The sequence below is a fragment of the Panulirus ornatus genome, chromosome 22 (assembly GCF_036320965.1).
Source record: "Panulirus ornatus isolate Po-2019 chromosome 22, ASM3632096v1, whole genome shotgun sequence".
Classification (NCBI taxonomy): Eukaryota; Metazoa; Arthropoda; class Malacostraca; order Decapoda; family Palinuridae; genus Panulirus; species Panulirus ornatus.
The window spans coordinates 19,440,314-19,455,268 of NC_092245.1; the positions used below are offsets into that span (position 1 = coordinate 19,440,314).

General features: G+C 37.6%; 1 protein-coding gene across 1 annotated transcript in view; it reads left to right on the forward strand.

Moving 5' to 3' along the window:
* The window catches only part of rod (rough deal), a 75,894-nt gene that overhangs the window by 5,215 nt on the left and 55,724 nt on the right, over positions 1-14,955 (forward strand). Inside the window, exons 4-10 of the mRNA XM_071676261.1 lie at positions 166-279; positions 2,662-2,785; positions 6,438-6,604; positions 7,565-7,767; positions 8,756-8,921; positions 12,103-12,279; positions 14,530-14,677. Coding sequence (XP_071532362.1) covers positions 166-279; positions 2,662-2,785; positions 6,438-6,604; positions 7,565-7,767; positions 8,756-8,921; positions 12,103-12,279; positions 14,530-14,677 — 1,099 coding nt within the window. The remainder of the gene's footprint in view (positions 1-165; positions 280-2,661; positions 2,786-6,437; positions 6,605-7,564; positions 7,768-8,755; positions 8,922-12,102; positions 12,280-14,529; positions 14,678-14,955) is intronic.

The following is a 14,955-nucleotide window of genomic DNA, read 5'->3' on the forward strand; positions in this document are numbered from 1 at the left end:
TGAGTTTTGATATGTGGTTAGAAGGTGAATCATAGAGGAACTCAAATGCCAAGAGCATAGGATTGAGAGGAATCTTTATTGAATATCACAAATGAATCTTTTGGTAAATATTGTGTGTTCGATATTTTTAAAGATATTGTGCTAATGATGATTTTATTATTTCAGGCAACTTCCACTGAAAAAAGCAAATGGCAAACTCTTTGTTGGGGGAGGATCTAGACAAACGGATGATGGGTCAATATCGATTTCCCTCATTACTTTCAATGGTCATGTCATCAGGTATTATTTCCAGAACCATGAAGTATCATATCAGATTCAATTTTTTGAATGCTAATAATGTGGATCAGTCAAAATTTCATGATAATGTAACATTATGCTCTTGGGGAATACATAAAAATTCACTTTAAAATGTGATATTTGTGCTTTGGAGAGCCCAACTTTTTAGTTTATGAATCTTGAATTATATGAAATTTTCCTGATCTACAACTTCAGTTGACGAAAAGTCTTTGGATAGCTGCCAAAACAAAGTTATTAGTATAATAGGCTGACAATCTGTCCACTTAATACCATATAGTCATTAAATTTGCTTTTTGCCTGGGATATTGATTGCATGGTGTGAGACATTTAAAATGTTCATGAGATTCAAATGGTTATCAAATTTTAGAGAGATATATGAATGAAAGTATATGGAAGAGTTAGACATTTTTGGATGTTCATTTATATATATTAGGTATACATATAAAACAAGAAAGAATGGTGGGATGTTTGAAGTGAAGAATTGCAAGTCAAGGCTTGAGTAAGTTTGTTGCAGCGTATGAAAGAGAAAAAATTCTCCCAGGACCCCTTTCTTGATCCTGGTATATGCCTTTAAAGAATTTTGTAGTTATTTTCTTTGAGAGCATTTAGTAGACTCATTAAGTTGATAGGAATATTAGGTAGGAGCCTCTGAAAACATTGTGCTAGAGTTGCCTTCTGTCAGTGGCCTGTTAAGGGTGAGGCACTAAAGGCTGAAAAGCAACACTGGAGTTTACCATTTATGGATACTCTGCCTTGGCCACCCCCATGAGGAAGTTTCCAAAGGGAACAGGTGTCAGAGATATGAATAGATGCTTTGAGAGCTATGAAAATAGCATATTAGAATTGAAAATTGTATTGATGGATTTTTTTTTCATTTAGAACTGTTCCCCCTGAAGTGATCACTAAATAATATTTTTTGTCAAGCCAGTTTAAGTTAGGTTTTTAGGCTGGTATTTTGTTTCTTCACATGTATGTGGATTAATTTTGTTATATTATATATATGGAGATGAAAGGATGGAGGGAGAAAGAAATTGAATGATCAGAGCCTGAACTTGCATGAGGATGAAGGGCATACACAGGATAGATTGAATTTGAGCAATGTGGAATATATGGGGGTGATGTGGTGTCAATGGACTGAACTAGGGTATGTGAAGCAACTTGAGTTGTCAATAGGGGGCTGTTTTTTTGGTACATTACACATGACAGCTAGAGGGTGGTTGTAAGTGAATATATCCATTCTTCATCTGTTCTTGGCACTACCTTGCTAACATGGGAAATAGTGAACATGTATATGTTTTGCAAAAGAAACAATATGCCAACCCAAGAAACTTAAGCAAGCATAACATAATTGCTGCTGGTGGAAATGAAATGTTTGAGGACAATATGTAGGGCAGGGAGGTCTGATTGAACAAGGGATAGGTTAAAAGAGAGCTTTGGTTGTAAGAGGAGTATTTATGATATGGCTGGAGATGGTGAGCTGAAATGGTTTTAGACATATGGAGAGAATGCATGAGAAATTTAAAGCTGGATTAGAGAACTCTGTAAGATTATCCGTCCAAGGATTTGCTGTAAGGTGCATGATTTTAGAAAGAGTTCCTTATTTAAGGCAACCCCTCTTGTACCATAAAATGATCAGACACCAGTATCTTTGGTGGTCCAGGAGGACTATTGCAAACAGATATTTCCTAAAATGGTTTCTCCCATTGCAAAAATGTGCATTACTGTCGGATTGAGCTGTGTTAAGGCGTCATTAAGAGTCTTTAAGACTCTTCTTCAGGGGATGATTAGCTTGAAAATGTATGATCAGAACTTTAAGACTACTCTTTAAGTTTTATTTTTTGTTAAGAGTGAACGGTTTAAGGGCAATTGAGGGAGTTTCAATAAAGTAATGCCTTATCATGTTAATGGACCTAACTTTTCTTCATGGAAATTGGGCCAGCTTCAGATTACCCATGTATGTAGTCTGAGACTGACTTGGTACTAGAATCTAAGGATTTCGACAGCTTGGCATGATAGTTATTGGCAATAGGTGGGTATAGCATATCAGGTAATCATAGCATTGTCTGGAAGCACAATTTTTTCAGATTCCTTTTTGGGCATAGTACTGTTTATATTGTCATACATTGAATGTGACTGTGGCATGATTAGTCGTGTGCTTTACCATCTTTCATAGTTAATCTCATGGCTCACTAGAAAACTACTTTGGTGAGGAAAGGTGAGTTGTCTAACTTAAGTGCATGCTATTCACAGACTCAAAAGCTGATATTTGTTCTTGTATTCTTTATTCCATTTGCAGAATGGGAACCATAGATGCTAGATTCAAGAGGTGATATTTGTTCTTATACTTCATTATTCCATTTGCAGAATGGAAAACATAGATGCTGAAGGTTTGTGTCATGGTCTTGTTATGGGTGATATTGAAAATCTGAAGTCTCTTGAATCACAGATGACCCATTCTGAGGATGATATAAGCCTTGGTGGTTTGGAGGTAATATGAACTACAAAATATTTTGTAAACACTGCTAAAGTGGTAGGAAGTACTGTATCTTGGTTTTGATGTATATCATATGGTGACTATGAATTAGATTAGGAATTTAGTGTTTTAACTAATAAAGAAATTTGATTTTTTTTCATAGGGAGACAAGTAGTTGTTATTTAGGTTGAGTATCTATAAAACAGAATTCAGAGCCAAGAGGCTTCAAGAACATGAATGATTCTTAAAGTAGATACTTATTCAGGTTGAGTATCTATAAAACAGAATTCAGAGCCAAGAGGCTTCAAGAACATGAATGATTCTTAAAGTAGATACCATCATGAACATCTATCCAAAGAAAGTATGTAATAAATCAGAGTACTTGTGTCAGTTTGGTTATATCAGTAGTTTTTGAGAATACCTGTACATTTTAATTCATGCATTATGAATGAAACTACTGAAGTAGAAAATACAGTTTACCACATCATTGAATACTAGTTTAAAGTGATGAATGCAATTCCACTGCATCAAACAGTTTGAACATCATGTAGCACTTCAATTTCTGTCACCTATTTTCACATTTTTTTCTGAATGTGAAATATTAGTTTGTGAGTTATGTAAGAGCCTACTGATATTATTTTTTTTTATTATACTTTGTCGCTGTCTCCCGCGTTTGCGAGGTAGCGCCTACTGATATGTTTGAAAAAAAAACATGCAAAAATAAGATATGCTGTATCATTTAATGTGTGTTATATGAGTTTTGCCATGGGTGCTGGTTTCTCATTATCACTTCTTTCCTTGTCTTTTTAGCTCTTCCATCTGCCGTACTGTACAATCCATTTTTGCCATTATTTTTGTAAATATGTAGATGATTATCAGTTCTTGCATTAGGTAAGAACTTTTTGAAGAGGAATGTGTAGAAAGACTATGTAGGAATGCAATTTACCACATCATTCATGAAATGTCTTATAAGTACTTTAACCAAAGGTGATAGGATTGCAGGCATTCCTGTTCTATGTAGCACTTAATTTCTACATGTATGTTGGAAGTCGAGAACATTATCTTGGAAAGCAAAAATGGGTATGTTTGAAGGAATAGTGGTTCCAACAATGTTGTATGGTTGCGAGGCGTGGGCTATGGATAGAGTTGTGCGCAGGAGGATGGATGTGCTGGAAATGAGATGTTTAAGGACAATGTGTGGTGTGAGGTGGTTTGATCGAGTGAGTAACGTAAGGGTAAGAGAGATGTGTGGAAATAAAAAGAGCGTGGTTGAGAGAGCAGAAGAGGGTGTTTTGAAGTGGTTTGGGCACATGGAGAGGATGAGTGAGGAAAGATTGACCAAGAGGATATATGTGTCGGAGGTGGAGGGAGCAAGAAGAAGAGGGAGACCAAATTGGAGGTGGAAAGATGGAGTGAAAAAGATTTTGTGTGATCGGGGCCTGAACATGCAGGAGGGTGAAAGGAGGGCAAGGAATAGAGTGAATTGGAGCGATGTGGTATACCGGGGTTGACGTGCTGTCAGTGGATTGAATCAAGGCATGTGAGGCGTCTGGGGTAAACCATGGAAAGCTGTGTAGGTATGTATATTTGCGTGTGTGGACGTGTGTATATACATGTGTATGGGGGGGGGGTTGGGCCATTTCTTTCATCTGTTTCCTTGCGCTACCTCGCAAACGCGGGAGACAGTGACAAAGTATAAAAAAAAAAAAAAAAAAAAAAAAATGTTCAATGTTATTGTTCTGATTATGTGAATTGTTATTAGTTCATAAGTTAGGAGTGTAAAGTGTTTTAGATATCTGGGAGTGGATCTGGCAGTGGATGGAACCATGGAAGCGGAAGTGAATCATAGGGTGGGGGAGGGGGCGAAAATCCTGGGAGCCTTGAAGAATGTGTGGAAGTCGAGAACATTATCTCGGAAAGCAAAAATGGGTATGTTTGAAGGAATAGTGGTTCCAACAATGTTGTATGGTTGCGAGGCGTGGGCTATGGATAGAGTTGTGTGCAGGAGGATGGATGTGCTGGAAATGAGATGATTGAGGACAATATGTGGTGTGAGGTGGTTTGATCGAGTAAGTAATGTAAGGGTAAGAGAGATGTGTGGAAATAAGAAGAGCATGGTTGAGAGAGCAGAAGAGGGTGTTTTGAAATGGTTTGGGCACATGGAGAGAATGAGTGAGGAAAGATTGACCAAGAGGATATATGTGTCGGAGGTGGAGGGAACTAGGAGAATGAGAGACCAAATTGGAGGTGGAAAGATGGAGTGAAAAAGATTTTGAGTGATCGGGGCCTGAGCATGCAGGAGAGTGAAAGGAGGGCAAGGAATAGAGTGAATTGGATCGATGTGGGATACTGGGGTCGACGTGCTGTCAATGGATTGAATCAGGACATGTGAAGCGTCTGGGGTAAACCATGGAAAGTTTTGTGGAGCATGGATGTGGAAAGGGAGCTGTGGTTTCGGGCATTATTGCATGACAGCTAGAGACTGAGTGTGAACGAATGGAGCCTTTGTTGTCTTTTCCTAGCGCTGCCTCGCACACATGAGGGGGGAGGGGGATGTTATTCCATGTGTGGGAAGGTGGCGATGGAATGAATAAAGGCAGACAGTGTGAATTGTGTGCATGTGTATATATGTATATGTGTATGTGTGTATGTATATATATGTGTACATTGAGATGTATGGGTATGTATATACATTTATGCACATGTACAGTACATATTTATTATATCATTCACTGAGTATAAGTTAAATGTTTTTCATGGAAGGTAATGCTAGCCTTACTGGGTTCACTAGTGTTTATTTTCTATCTTGCTTTTTTTATTTGTACTCCCATTTTCATTGTTCTTTTTCTGAATATGTGCATTGATATTAGTTCATGAATTAAGTAAGAACCTACTGTAAAGAAATGGAGAAAATTTTACTTATGATTAACTAGTTGACCAAGTACAAACATTTTTTTTAATGGAAGATTACCGACATGTTACTGAATATTTAGATAATTATTAATTCACACATTAGTAACAGTTTACCAAGGTGAATAGTTGGAAATAAGTTTATGAAAGATATGATTTACTGTGTCATTCACTGGATGTTCCTTGATTTGAACTAATCCTGATCGTGAGCTAGGAAACAAATGTACTACTTGTAGAAGTTTTCATAATCTTTCAGAATATGTAGATCATTATTAATTTGCGCATTAGGTAAGAACGTCGTGAAGGAAAATGTGAAGAACAATTGTAAGAACATTACAATTTACTACATCATTCACTGAGTATATGTTAAATGGTGATGTTAACCATCCTGGGATTCCAAGAATTCATGTTCTGTGTATCTTCTGTTTGTACACCCATTTTTTTATATTATTTTTCTGAATATATGAATTATTATCATTTGTTAGGAAAGAACCAACAGAAGAGAACAATGTAGAAACAATTATGAAAAAAACAACTTACCTTAATCTGTCTCTGCCCAACTTACTAAGCAAAATTTGGCTTGCTAATACTGATTGATATTGGAGATAGGTGGATGGAAGTACAATCAGAATAATATGCAGTGATCAGAGATGATCATACTGCCTCACTTAAAGGTTGATTGTTTTATAATGAGCACCAGCTTACATTATAGATACATGTGATGAAGGTGAAGTGATAAGACTACACTCTTCATCAGGTATCAACAGCTGCCTGTATTGAGAATAATACATGGATTTGGTGTGGTGGAAAGGATGGTGTCACTTTATGGATACCTCTAAGCCTCCAGGATCCTTCTCACTCCCTTACATGGCAACTTACCCTAAACTCTGATTGCCGTAGGGTCATCCCTATATGTAATAACAGGTTAGTACCTAGTCTTTTTTACTGTTTATAAGCAATTTTTATATAAGGTTCATGACTTATTATTATACTTAATCGCCATCTCCCGCGTTAGTGAGGTAGTGCAAGGAAACAGACGAGGAATGACCCAATCCACCCACATACACATGTAGACGTATCTCCATCTTTTTGAAGTTAAGCGATACAGGTTGGGTATCTGTCAAACAGAAAGTTTGAGATCAAGAGGCTTCCATGATCTGGATGATTATGCAAGGAAAATAAACTAGTCATATTAGTACATTAGTATATATATATATTTTTTTTTCGTACATGATCGCTACTTCCTATGTTCTTGAGGTAGTGCCATGAACAGACAAAGAAAGGCTGCATCTCATCCATTCTCAAGCACTGAAAGCACAGCACCCTATCCATAACCAGGCTCCACAGATCTTTTTCCATGGCTTACCCCAGATGCTTCACATACCCTGGTTCAGTCCATCTGTCTATATATATGATGCATGTTCCCTCTGGAACTCCCTTATAGGGGTGGCCACAGCAATAATCTTCATAACTAGTAAACTCAGTACCACTTTGAGTCCTTTTGTACCTCAGCCTTAACAGGATACCGGCAGAAGACAACTCTAGCACAGTTATAGTGGGGAATCCCCTTGTATGATCACCCAGTATTCACTATTTATAGAATTGCTCTCTCACATCTCTCAATTTTTTTTTTTCATGAATCTTTTCAAGTATATATATGTATTTTTTTTTTACTCTTTTTCATGTCACCCATTCCTCTTTTCTTCTAGGATGATTAGACTGTATGTTTCATTTTCTAACTTATTTCACTCATTGTAGTAACATTTCTTTGGAGTTATACTTCATTATGTGAAGAACCAATCTGTTCAGTATGTTTTTGAATAATATATTAAGAGTGAGCATTCTGTAATTTTAACATTTTATCAAGTTAGCTATGTATTTCAGGTATGTTGTAATTTTGGACACTGCTGGCAAACTTGTTGTGCTTTGTGGAGTAACAGGGTTAATCCTGTGGGAAGGAGCCATTGATGCACCACCAATTCTGGACATTATGCTCATTCAGGGAGATGAAAATAATCCACAGTTCCTTCTACTCCTCAAAAATCCAAATTCTGAAGGATGTCTTTTACGTATTGTTTCTTTCCCAGGTGAGTTTTACAAAATAATTTTTGTTATCACTACTTGTTAGCTTGGCAGTTAAGCTATAGCTCTGTCATTATGATATATTTTCGGGGTTTGATTTTTTATTTCTGATTGATTTCCTTAGTTCTGCAAGGTAGTATAATGAACTGAGCAACAGCTACATTTATACAATTCTAGTCTCAAGGTGGTATGTATAATGTCCCAAAACCTGAAGTGTATCTGGAATCTTCTTGCTTGAGGTTACACATAAGTAAAAAGTCTCCTATGGTGAGACTGTATCATTGGAAATGCAGTCTTGTCAAAGTACTTCTTACTCTAAAGGAGTCTGCATTTCCCTATTGCAGGAAGTAGTGCAACCTTAGGCTGCAGCAGCCTTTAGAAAGAGGCTCTGGGTAACACCAAGACTCTTTCATAGAAATTGATTATGGGGAAATGAATAATGATGATGCCAAAACCAGATTCTACCATCTGCAGTAAAGCTCCACACTCTGCACAGTGTTTTACCTTGAGTGCTTCTATGCCATTATTCAACTCTTAACATCATATTATCCCTATACACCAAACTGCTTTAGTTCTGTCTATCCAAGAAATGCCATTTACTCTCCTGAATGCTCTGGCCCTGATACTTCAAAGCCTACTTCACTTTATCCTTCCATCTCCATGGTAGTGTCCTCCTCCTTCCAACACTTTGATTTAGAAATTTGTAGCTCACTTTGAAGCATGTCTTAGTATGTGCTGCTAACCTCAGGAGTTGACTGGCTTGTCACATAATTAGCAGTCAAATCACCAGGATAGTTAGACTTTGCAATCATAGTGGAAAGATTATTCCTAGCAACACTCTGCCTTGAAGATCTCATTTTCAAGGACCCACAGCTTAGTAAATCCACTTAATGCAAATCTGTATGCTGTATTGTTTTGGTTAATATTTTTTGACAAATTTTGTAGAATTTGACTATAAGAATTCTGTGAATACAGCTGTTTATATTGTTACAGAATTTTCGACTGTTTATGAGCTAGGTGTACACAGCAGCACAAAGCTGGTGAATATGTGTGAAGGAGCAGAATCCATCATGTTTTTGGAGCCTGATGTTGATTTTGTTAGCAGCATCAATAGTAGCCTCAAACTCAAGAGTATTGTGGATGGTGTTCCTGAAGCAAGGTGAGTACCATAAGTGTTTAAAAAATATTGTTAGTTTTGGGATATAAGTAAGGAAATGAATCATGGTAAGGAATGATGTAAGAATTTTGAAAGAGTTTTTAGGATTTATGCCAAACTGTAGAGGAGGAAGATATGCACTGATGCTAGCCATGAATGAAAAACGACAAAAGTATTTCATTGGAAGGAAAAGAATTTGGTGAGAAATAGGTGAAGACATTTGGTAAAAACAGGGAGATGTGTATGCTAAATAGGAGATTAGAATTGCAAATGTAGCCTGGATGCTAGAATTTCATGAAGCAGAAATCATGTATATACGTGTGTATGTGGGTGGGTTGGACCATTCCTCATCTGTTTCCTTGTGCTACCTCGCTAATGCAGGAGACAGGGATTAAGTATGATGAATGAATATATAAAAGAAAGTAAAATAAGCAATTTTGAGAGAAGTTTAAGATGATTCCAAAGTGAAGTCAGGATGTTGGTTATATAGAGGACTGGTTTATGATAATACTCAGAGAAAGGTAGAGCCATAGTTTATTACCTCTCCACTGGGCTGTGTAGCATCTAACAGCTGCCTTAGAATTTGTGTTTATAATCTGAGTTAGGTCACTACAGAAAGATTGTTGTTGAAATTAGATGACTCTATCATGTGGGATAATGATTTAATGTAGAAAGGTTAGTAAACTGATTTTTTCAGGAACAATTCTTTTTTTGTTCTGGTAATTTTTTCTTTCATACTTGTTCACAGTTCCCACATTAGTGAGGTAGCACCAGGAACAGGCAAACAGAAGACTTTGTTTACTCACATTCATTCTCTAGTTGTCTTGTAATGACCAGAACTGCTTCCCTATCCACAACCAGGCCTGACAGACCTTTCCATGGTTTCCCCCAGCTGCTTCATGTTCAGCCTATTGACAGCATGTTACCCTTTGTATGCCACATTGCTCCAAGTCACTCTTATCATGTGAAAGCCTTTTGCTCTCCTTCGTGTTCAGGTCTCATGCACTCAAAATCTTTTTCCCTCCACCTATCCATGTCTAATTTGATCTACCTCTTTTCCATGTACCTTTCTTTTTTGCTCATACATATGTATCCTCGTCATCCTATCCTCACTCTTTCTCTCCATATGTTCAAAACATTTAAACACACTCTCTTCATCCCTCTCAAACACATTTTTCGTATTACCACACTTCTCTCTTACCCATTTATTACTTACTTGAAATTTTGTCATCTTTCATTCACAGCTAGCATCAGTGCATATACTTGAAATGCTTTTGTCTTCTTTCATTCACAGCTCTCATCAGTGCATATTTTAATCTTTCCTTACCATGATTTATCTCTTTGATTATATCTTTTCTTTTTCTTTCATACTATTTGCCATTTCCCGTGTCAGCGAGGTAGCGTTAAGAACAGAGGACTGGGCCTCTGAGGAAACATCCTCACCCGGCCCCCTTCTCTGTTCCTTCCTTTGGAAAATTAAAACAAAAAAACAAAGATGGGAGGATTTCCAGCCCCCCGCTCCCTTCCCTTTTAGTCACCTTCTACGACACGCAGGGAATGCGTGGGAAGTATTCTTTCTCCCCTATCCCCGGGGATAATTATATACCAAAACTAATATAATTTTTCCAACACATCCACCCTCGTCTTCACATTCTCATCTGTAGTTCATTCCTTATATGCCCCTTATCCTCAACTGCCACATTACTCAGTCTTGTATTACACTCTCCTATCACTAATACCCAATCTCATACATCAAATCTGCTGATATGTGTAAAGAGAGGTCATTTTGGGAAGAATATGTTTGGTGGTATGGTAGTTCCAATGATGTTTTATCGATCTGAGGCATGGGGTATGAAGATGGATATATGGATGAGGGTGTGTGTGTTAGAATATGAATGTTTGAGGACAATATGTCATGTGAGGAGAATAGATTGAGTTAGTAACGATGGGATAAGAAGAGTATGGTTGAGAGAGATGAAGAGGGTGCAGAAATGGTTTTTACATATGGAGAGAATGAGTGAGGAGAGGTTGACAAAGAGGATATATCTCTCAGAAGAGGAGGTGACAAGGGGGAGAGGGAGACCAAATTAGAGATGGAAGGATTGAGTGCAAAAGAGTTGGAGTACTTTTGGCTTCAACGTGCAGGAAGGTAGGCGTGCATGGGATGGATTGAATTGGAGTGATGTGATATACAGGGGATGATGTGCAGTCACTGAAGTGAACTGGGACACATGAAGCATTTAGAGGAAACCATGGAGAGTTTTGTGTAGCCTGGTTGTGGGATAGGGAGCTGCAGCTTCTGTGCAGTACATACAGCAGTTAGAGAATGATCTGAGCAAATGAGGCATTTTCTTCCTGGTGCCATCTCATAAACACAGGAAGCAGCAGGCAAGTATGAAAGAAAAAAATGTATGTAGATAGATAGATGTTATCAGATCCACCAGGAAGAGGTTAAACTGCAAGAGGAAAGTCCCCTTTGTAGAGACTTATCGTTGGGAATGCACTCTTTTCAAAGAACTTCTCGCTCAACAGGAATGTACTTCCTGCTGGAAATATTACAGCTTTTGGCTGCAGGAACTTTTAGATAGATCCTGGATAACACTAGGACTCTTTCAAAGAAATTGGTCAAAGGGTAATTATAGAGAAATTGATTTAAGCTCTGAGCACTCAAAACCTTTCTAATTCTATCCTTCCATCTAGTTTGTTTTCCCCCTTCTCCTCCTCTCAACTTCTACACATACATTTACCATTTATGAACCACCCGTTACTCATTCTTTCCATGTGTCCCAAACTTTTCAGCACACACTTCGTGTTACCATACCTCTCTCTTACTCTATTAATTTGTACTTTCTCTCCTCATACCATGTATTGTTTTCAAACATTTCGTTTCCAACACATTTACCAACCTATGCACATTTTCATCTGTTGACCATACCTCACTGCCACCAGGCAGTCATACATTCTATCCTAAAGATAAGCATTTAATTGATAAGTTGGTTATGATATTGTGTGGTCAGTTTTGTTATATTTTTGTATTGGTTCCTCATGATATCCTTCATTTAACAGCAAATTTTCAGTACAAAAATACCTGCAAAATTTTTGATGATATTAGATGCATAGAATTACTATGATTATTGATTTTTGGTGTATTAAGTTCATAATAATGATATGATAATCTTAACAGGCTGGCAAAACTTTTGATGAAGCGCAAGTTCAAGGAAGCTGAAACATTTTGTAGCAGATTTGGATTGAACATTGAGGAAGTACACAAAGCACAAGCAAAGTTCTTGTGTGACTTGATGAATCCATGGAATACATCAGCACCTAATATAACTATAAATGAGATGGACGGAAATGGAGGGTAAGTTCCTTAAGTTTTTGACATATATGATGAGATGGAGTGAGTGGAGGGTAGTTTCCGTAAGTTTTTGATATATATTCTGTCTAAAGATTGTTTGAAGTAATTATTTTCATAGATCAGAATTTTGCTTTGATAACTATGCAAAAGATATTTTCATGCATCATGAATAGTTTTGAAAAATGCAGACTGGTAATGCTAACATAATAATTTTTTATCAAAGAATAAAGAGAACTTGGAGGAAGTGGAGTGTTATTGACACCTGGGAGTGGACATGGCATTGAATAGAACCATGGGTCCTGGAGTGATCCTTGGGGTGGATGATGGGGCAAAGGCCCTGGACTCATTGAGGAATGTGTTGAAAGAGGGGTTAATGTCTTTGAAGGTTAAGATAAGTATCTTTGATGATATGATAGTCCCATTTGTGTTGTATGGATGCAAGGTGTGGGCCTTTGACTTAGAAGATAAAGAAGAGGGTGGATGTGATGGATATGAAATGTTTAAGGACAATATACAAAAGATAGATAAATGAAGAATGGTTTATTGAATTCAAGCAGTCATTTAGGTGAAATTACACAATTGAGAACTTGCATCACTGGTGTTCATAATAGTAGCTGTTTAATGAATTACAGAAGAGCTTAAGATCAAGGTAATGCTGGATACATCTGCACTTTTGATGTAAAGTTACATGTTGGTTGAGGAGTTCCTGCAGCTTCAAGACTGTTGTATGGACATTGGAATGAAAGGTTCTTTAATGAGATTGCACTACTGGTAGAGATACAACTTCACTGGAGTTAACTTTCCACCCATGATGTAACCACTTACAGGTGGAATCTTGTAGCAACTATATATCTATATCTATAGTATTAGTAGTTACTAGGCAGCCAGTAACCAGGGAGTTATATTACCAGTACTACTTACCTGGTTGTCTGTAACTGGCACTGTTCTCCCACGGGTGCCTCGAGTTGCGTAGGGCTGGAGTGCTGTCATCCACTGTTGCTGGGAGGTGGTGAGTGTGGGCTCGCAGTGTCTGCCTGGCATTAGTCAGGAGGCAAGGAGTGAGAGAGTACTGCCGTGTTCTGGCCCCCTGAGTGTCTTTCCTCGAGCCCTCCACTGTTGGGCCAGCTGTCGGCAAGCTCCCCTTCAGAATGGTGACAGTGTCATCATGGTGCCCTGGGTGCGAGCAGTGCTGCAAGTTGTATCCACTGTGTATTAGGGAGACAGTGACTGAAATAAGTGACTAGTGGACAGTGTGGTGCATGCCCAGCAGTCCTAGCATTGTGTGTGCCCTGCTGTGTACTTGTGTCTGTTTCCCTTGTACGACTGTTGTTGATAGAGGAAGAAAAGAACATATTTTCATTTCTGCCTCAGTATAATGAGGGTTAGTGACGGTTATGTAGTGAGCTAACACTTCAGTGGTTGTCAAGTCGCACTCATCTGACCCAGGTAGCTGTCTTTTCTTACTGCCTTACCCATATGTGGACTACTGGCATTTTTTCTGCAAACATACAATCTCTTCTGTCATACATAACACTTGACTGCACTTAACTCACACAGCTCTGGATTTTTCTGCAGTGAGCAGTATTTGATAGCCCTACCTTCCAATACTCAGTACCCTTTCTTTTGTTTGACTATATCCTACCTTTTGTGTTACACAAACTTAACCCATATACATAGATTTTTCCCATAAATACCTTCCACTCCCTGCTTCATATACTTTCACAGTGCAATTTGTCACTCAGTTTTTTAGGCATCTATGGATGCAGACCACTTCTTAAAGTTTTCTCACTTAAATCTCTTCTTTACATACACTTGAATTACTTTTTCCCTAAATCCTTTACCAACTTTCAGACTTTTATTCACCAAGAAGTGATCAGTTATACTTTTCTTTTCATAATTCTCGTGATTACTTTGTTTTAGATAATTCCATGTTGAGCAACACATGATCATTATGCTTTGATCAGATGTGTAAATCATTCTCATTGATGAAATGAGCACTCTGCTGCTGTTATTCACATTCTGAAATTAGTTATTTTTTTATCAGCTTTTTTCATCATTATTAGAGGGATGATTCAAAGTCATGATATTGTATCTAAGAAAACTGGTGTAGAAAAAAATATATATCTTTGAATAGAATTGTAATAGTTATTCGAGAAGCAGATGTGGTAATGTTCCAGAAAAAGTAATTGAATGGCTCATACTTTAAAAACAAATGATGATTTGATATTTATGTATGTTTTTCTTCTTTTTCAGTTTGATTGAAGAACTGTTGTTCACATTAGAAAAGATCCAAGATGCAGAATTTGTAACTTCCTTATGTATAGTGGCTCCTTTACCTGATTTGATTACCACAAAGAAAATTCTTAACTATGCTAAGGGACGTCTTACAAATACAGCCCAGGTATTTATGCATTTTTTTCGTACTTGTTTGCCTTTTCATACACGTGAGAGGCATTGCCAGGAGTATATGAAGAATAGCCTCAATCATTCACATCCACTCCCCAGCTGTCGTATAATGCACCAAAAACAAGAACCCCTATTCACAGCCAAGCCCTGCAGAACAGTCCTTTGTTTCCCCTGCATCACTTTCTGATTAAGCACATTTAGAGCACATCGTTCCTATGAACAACATCAGTTCTTTTTTTTACTCCATCCATATATATATCCTCAGTCATCTTC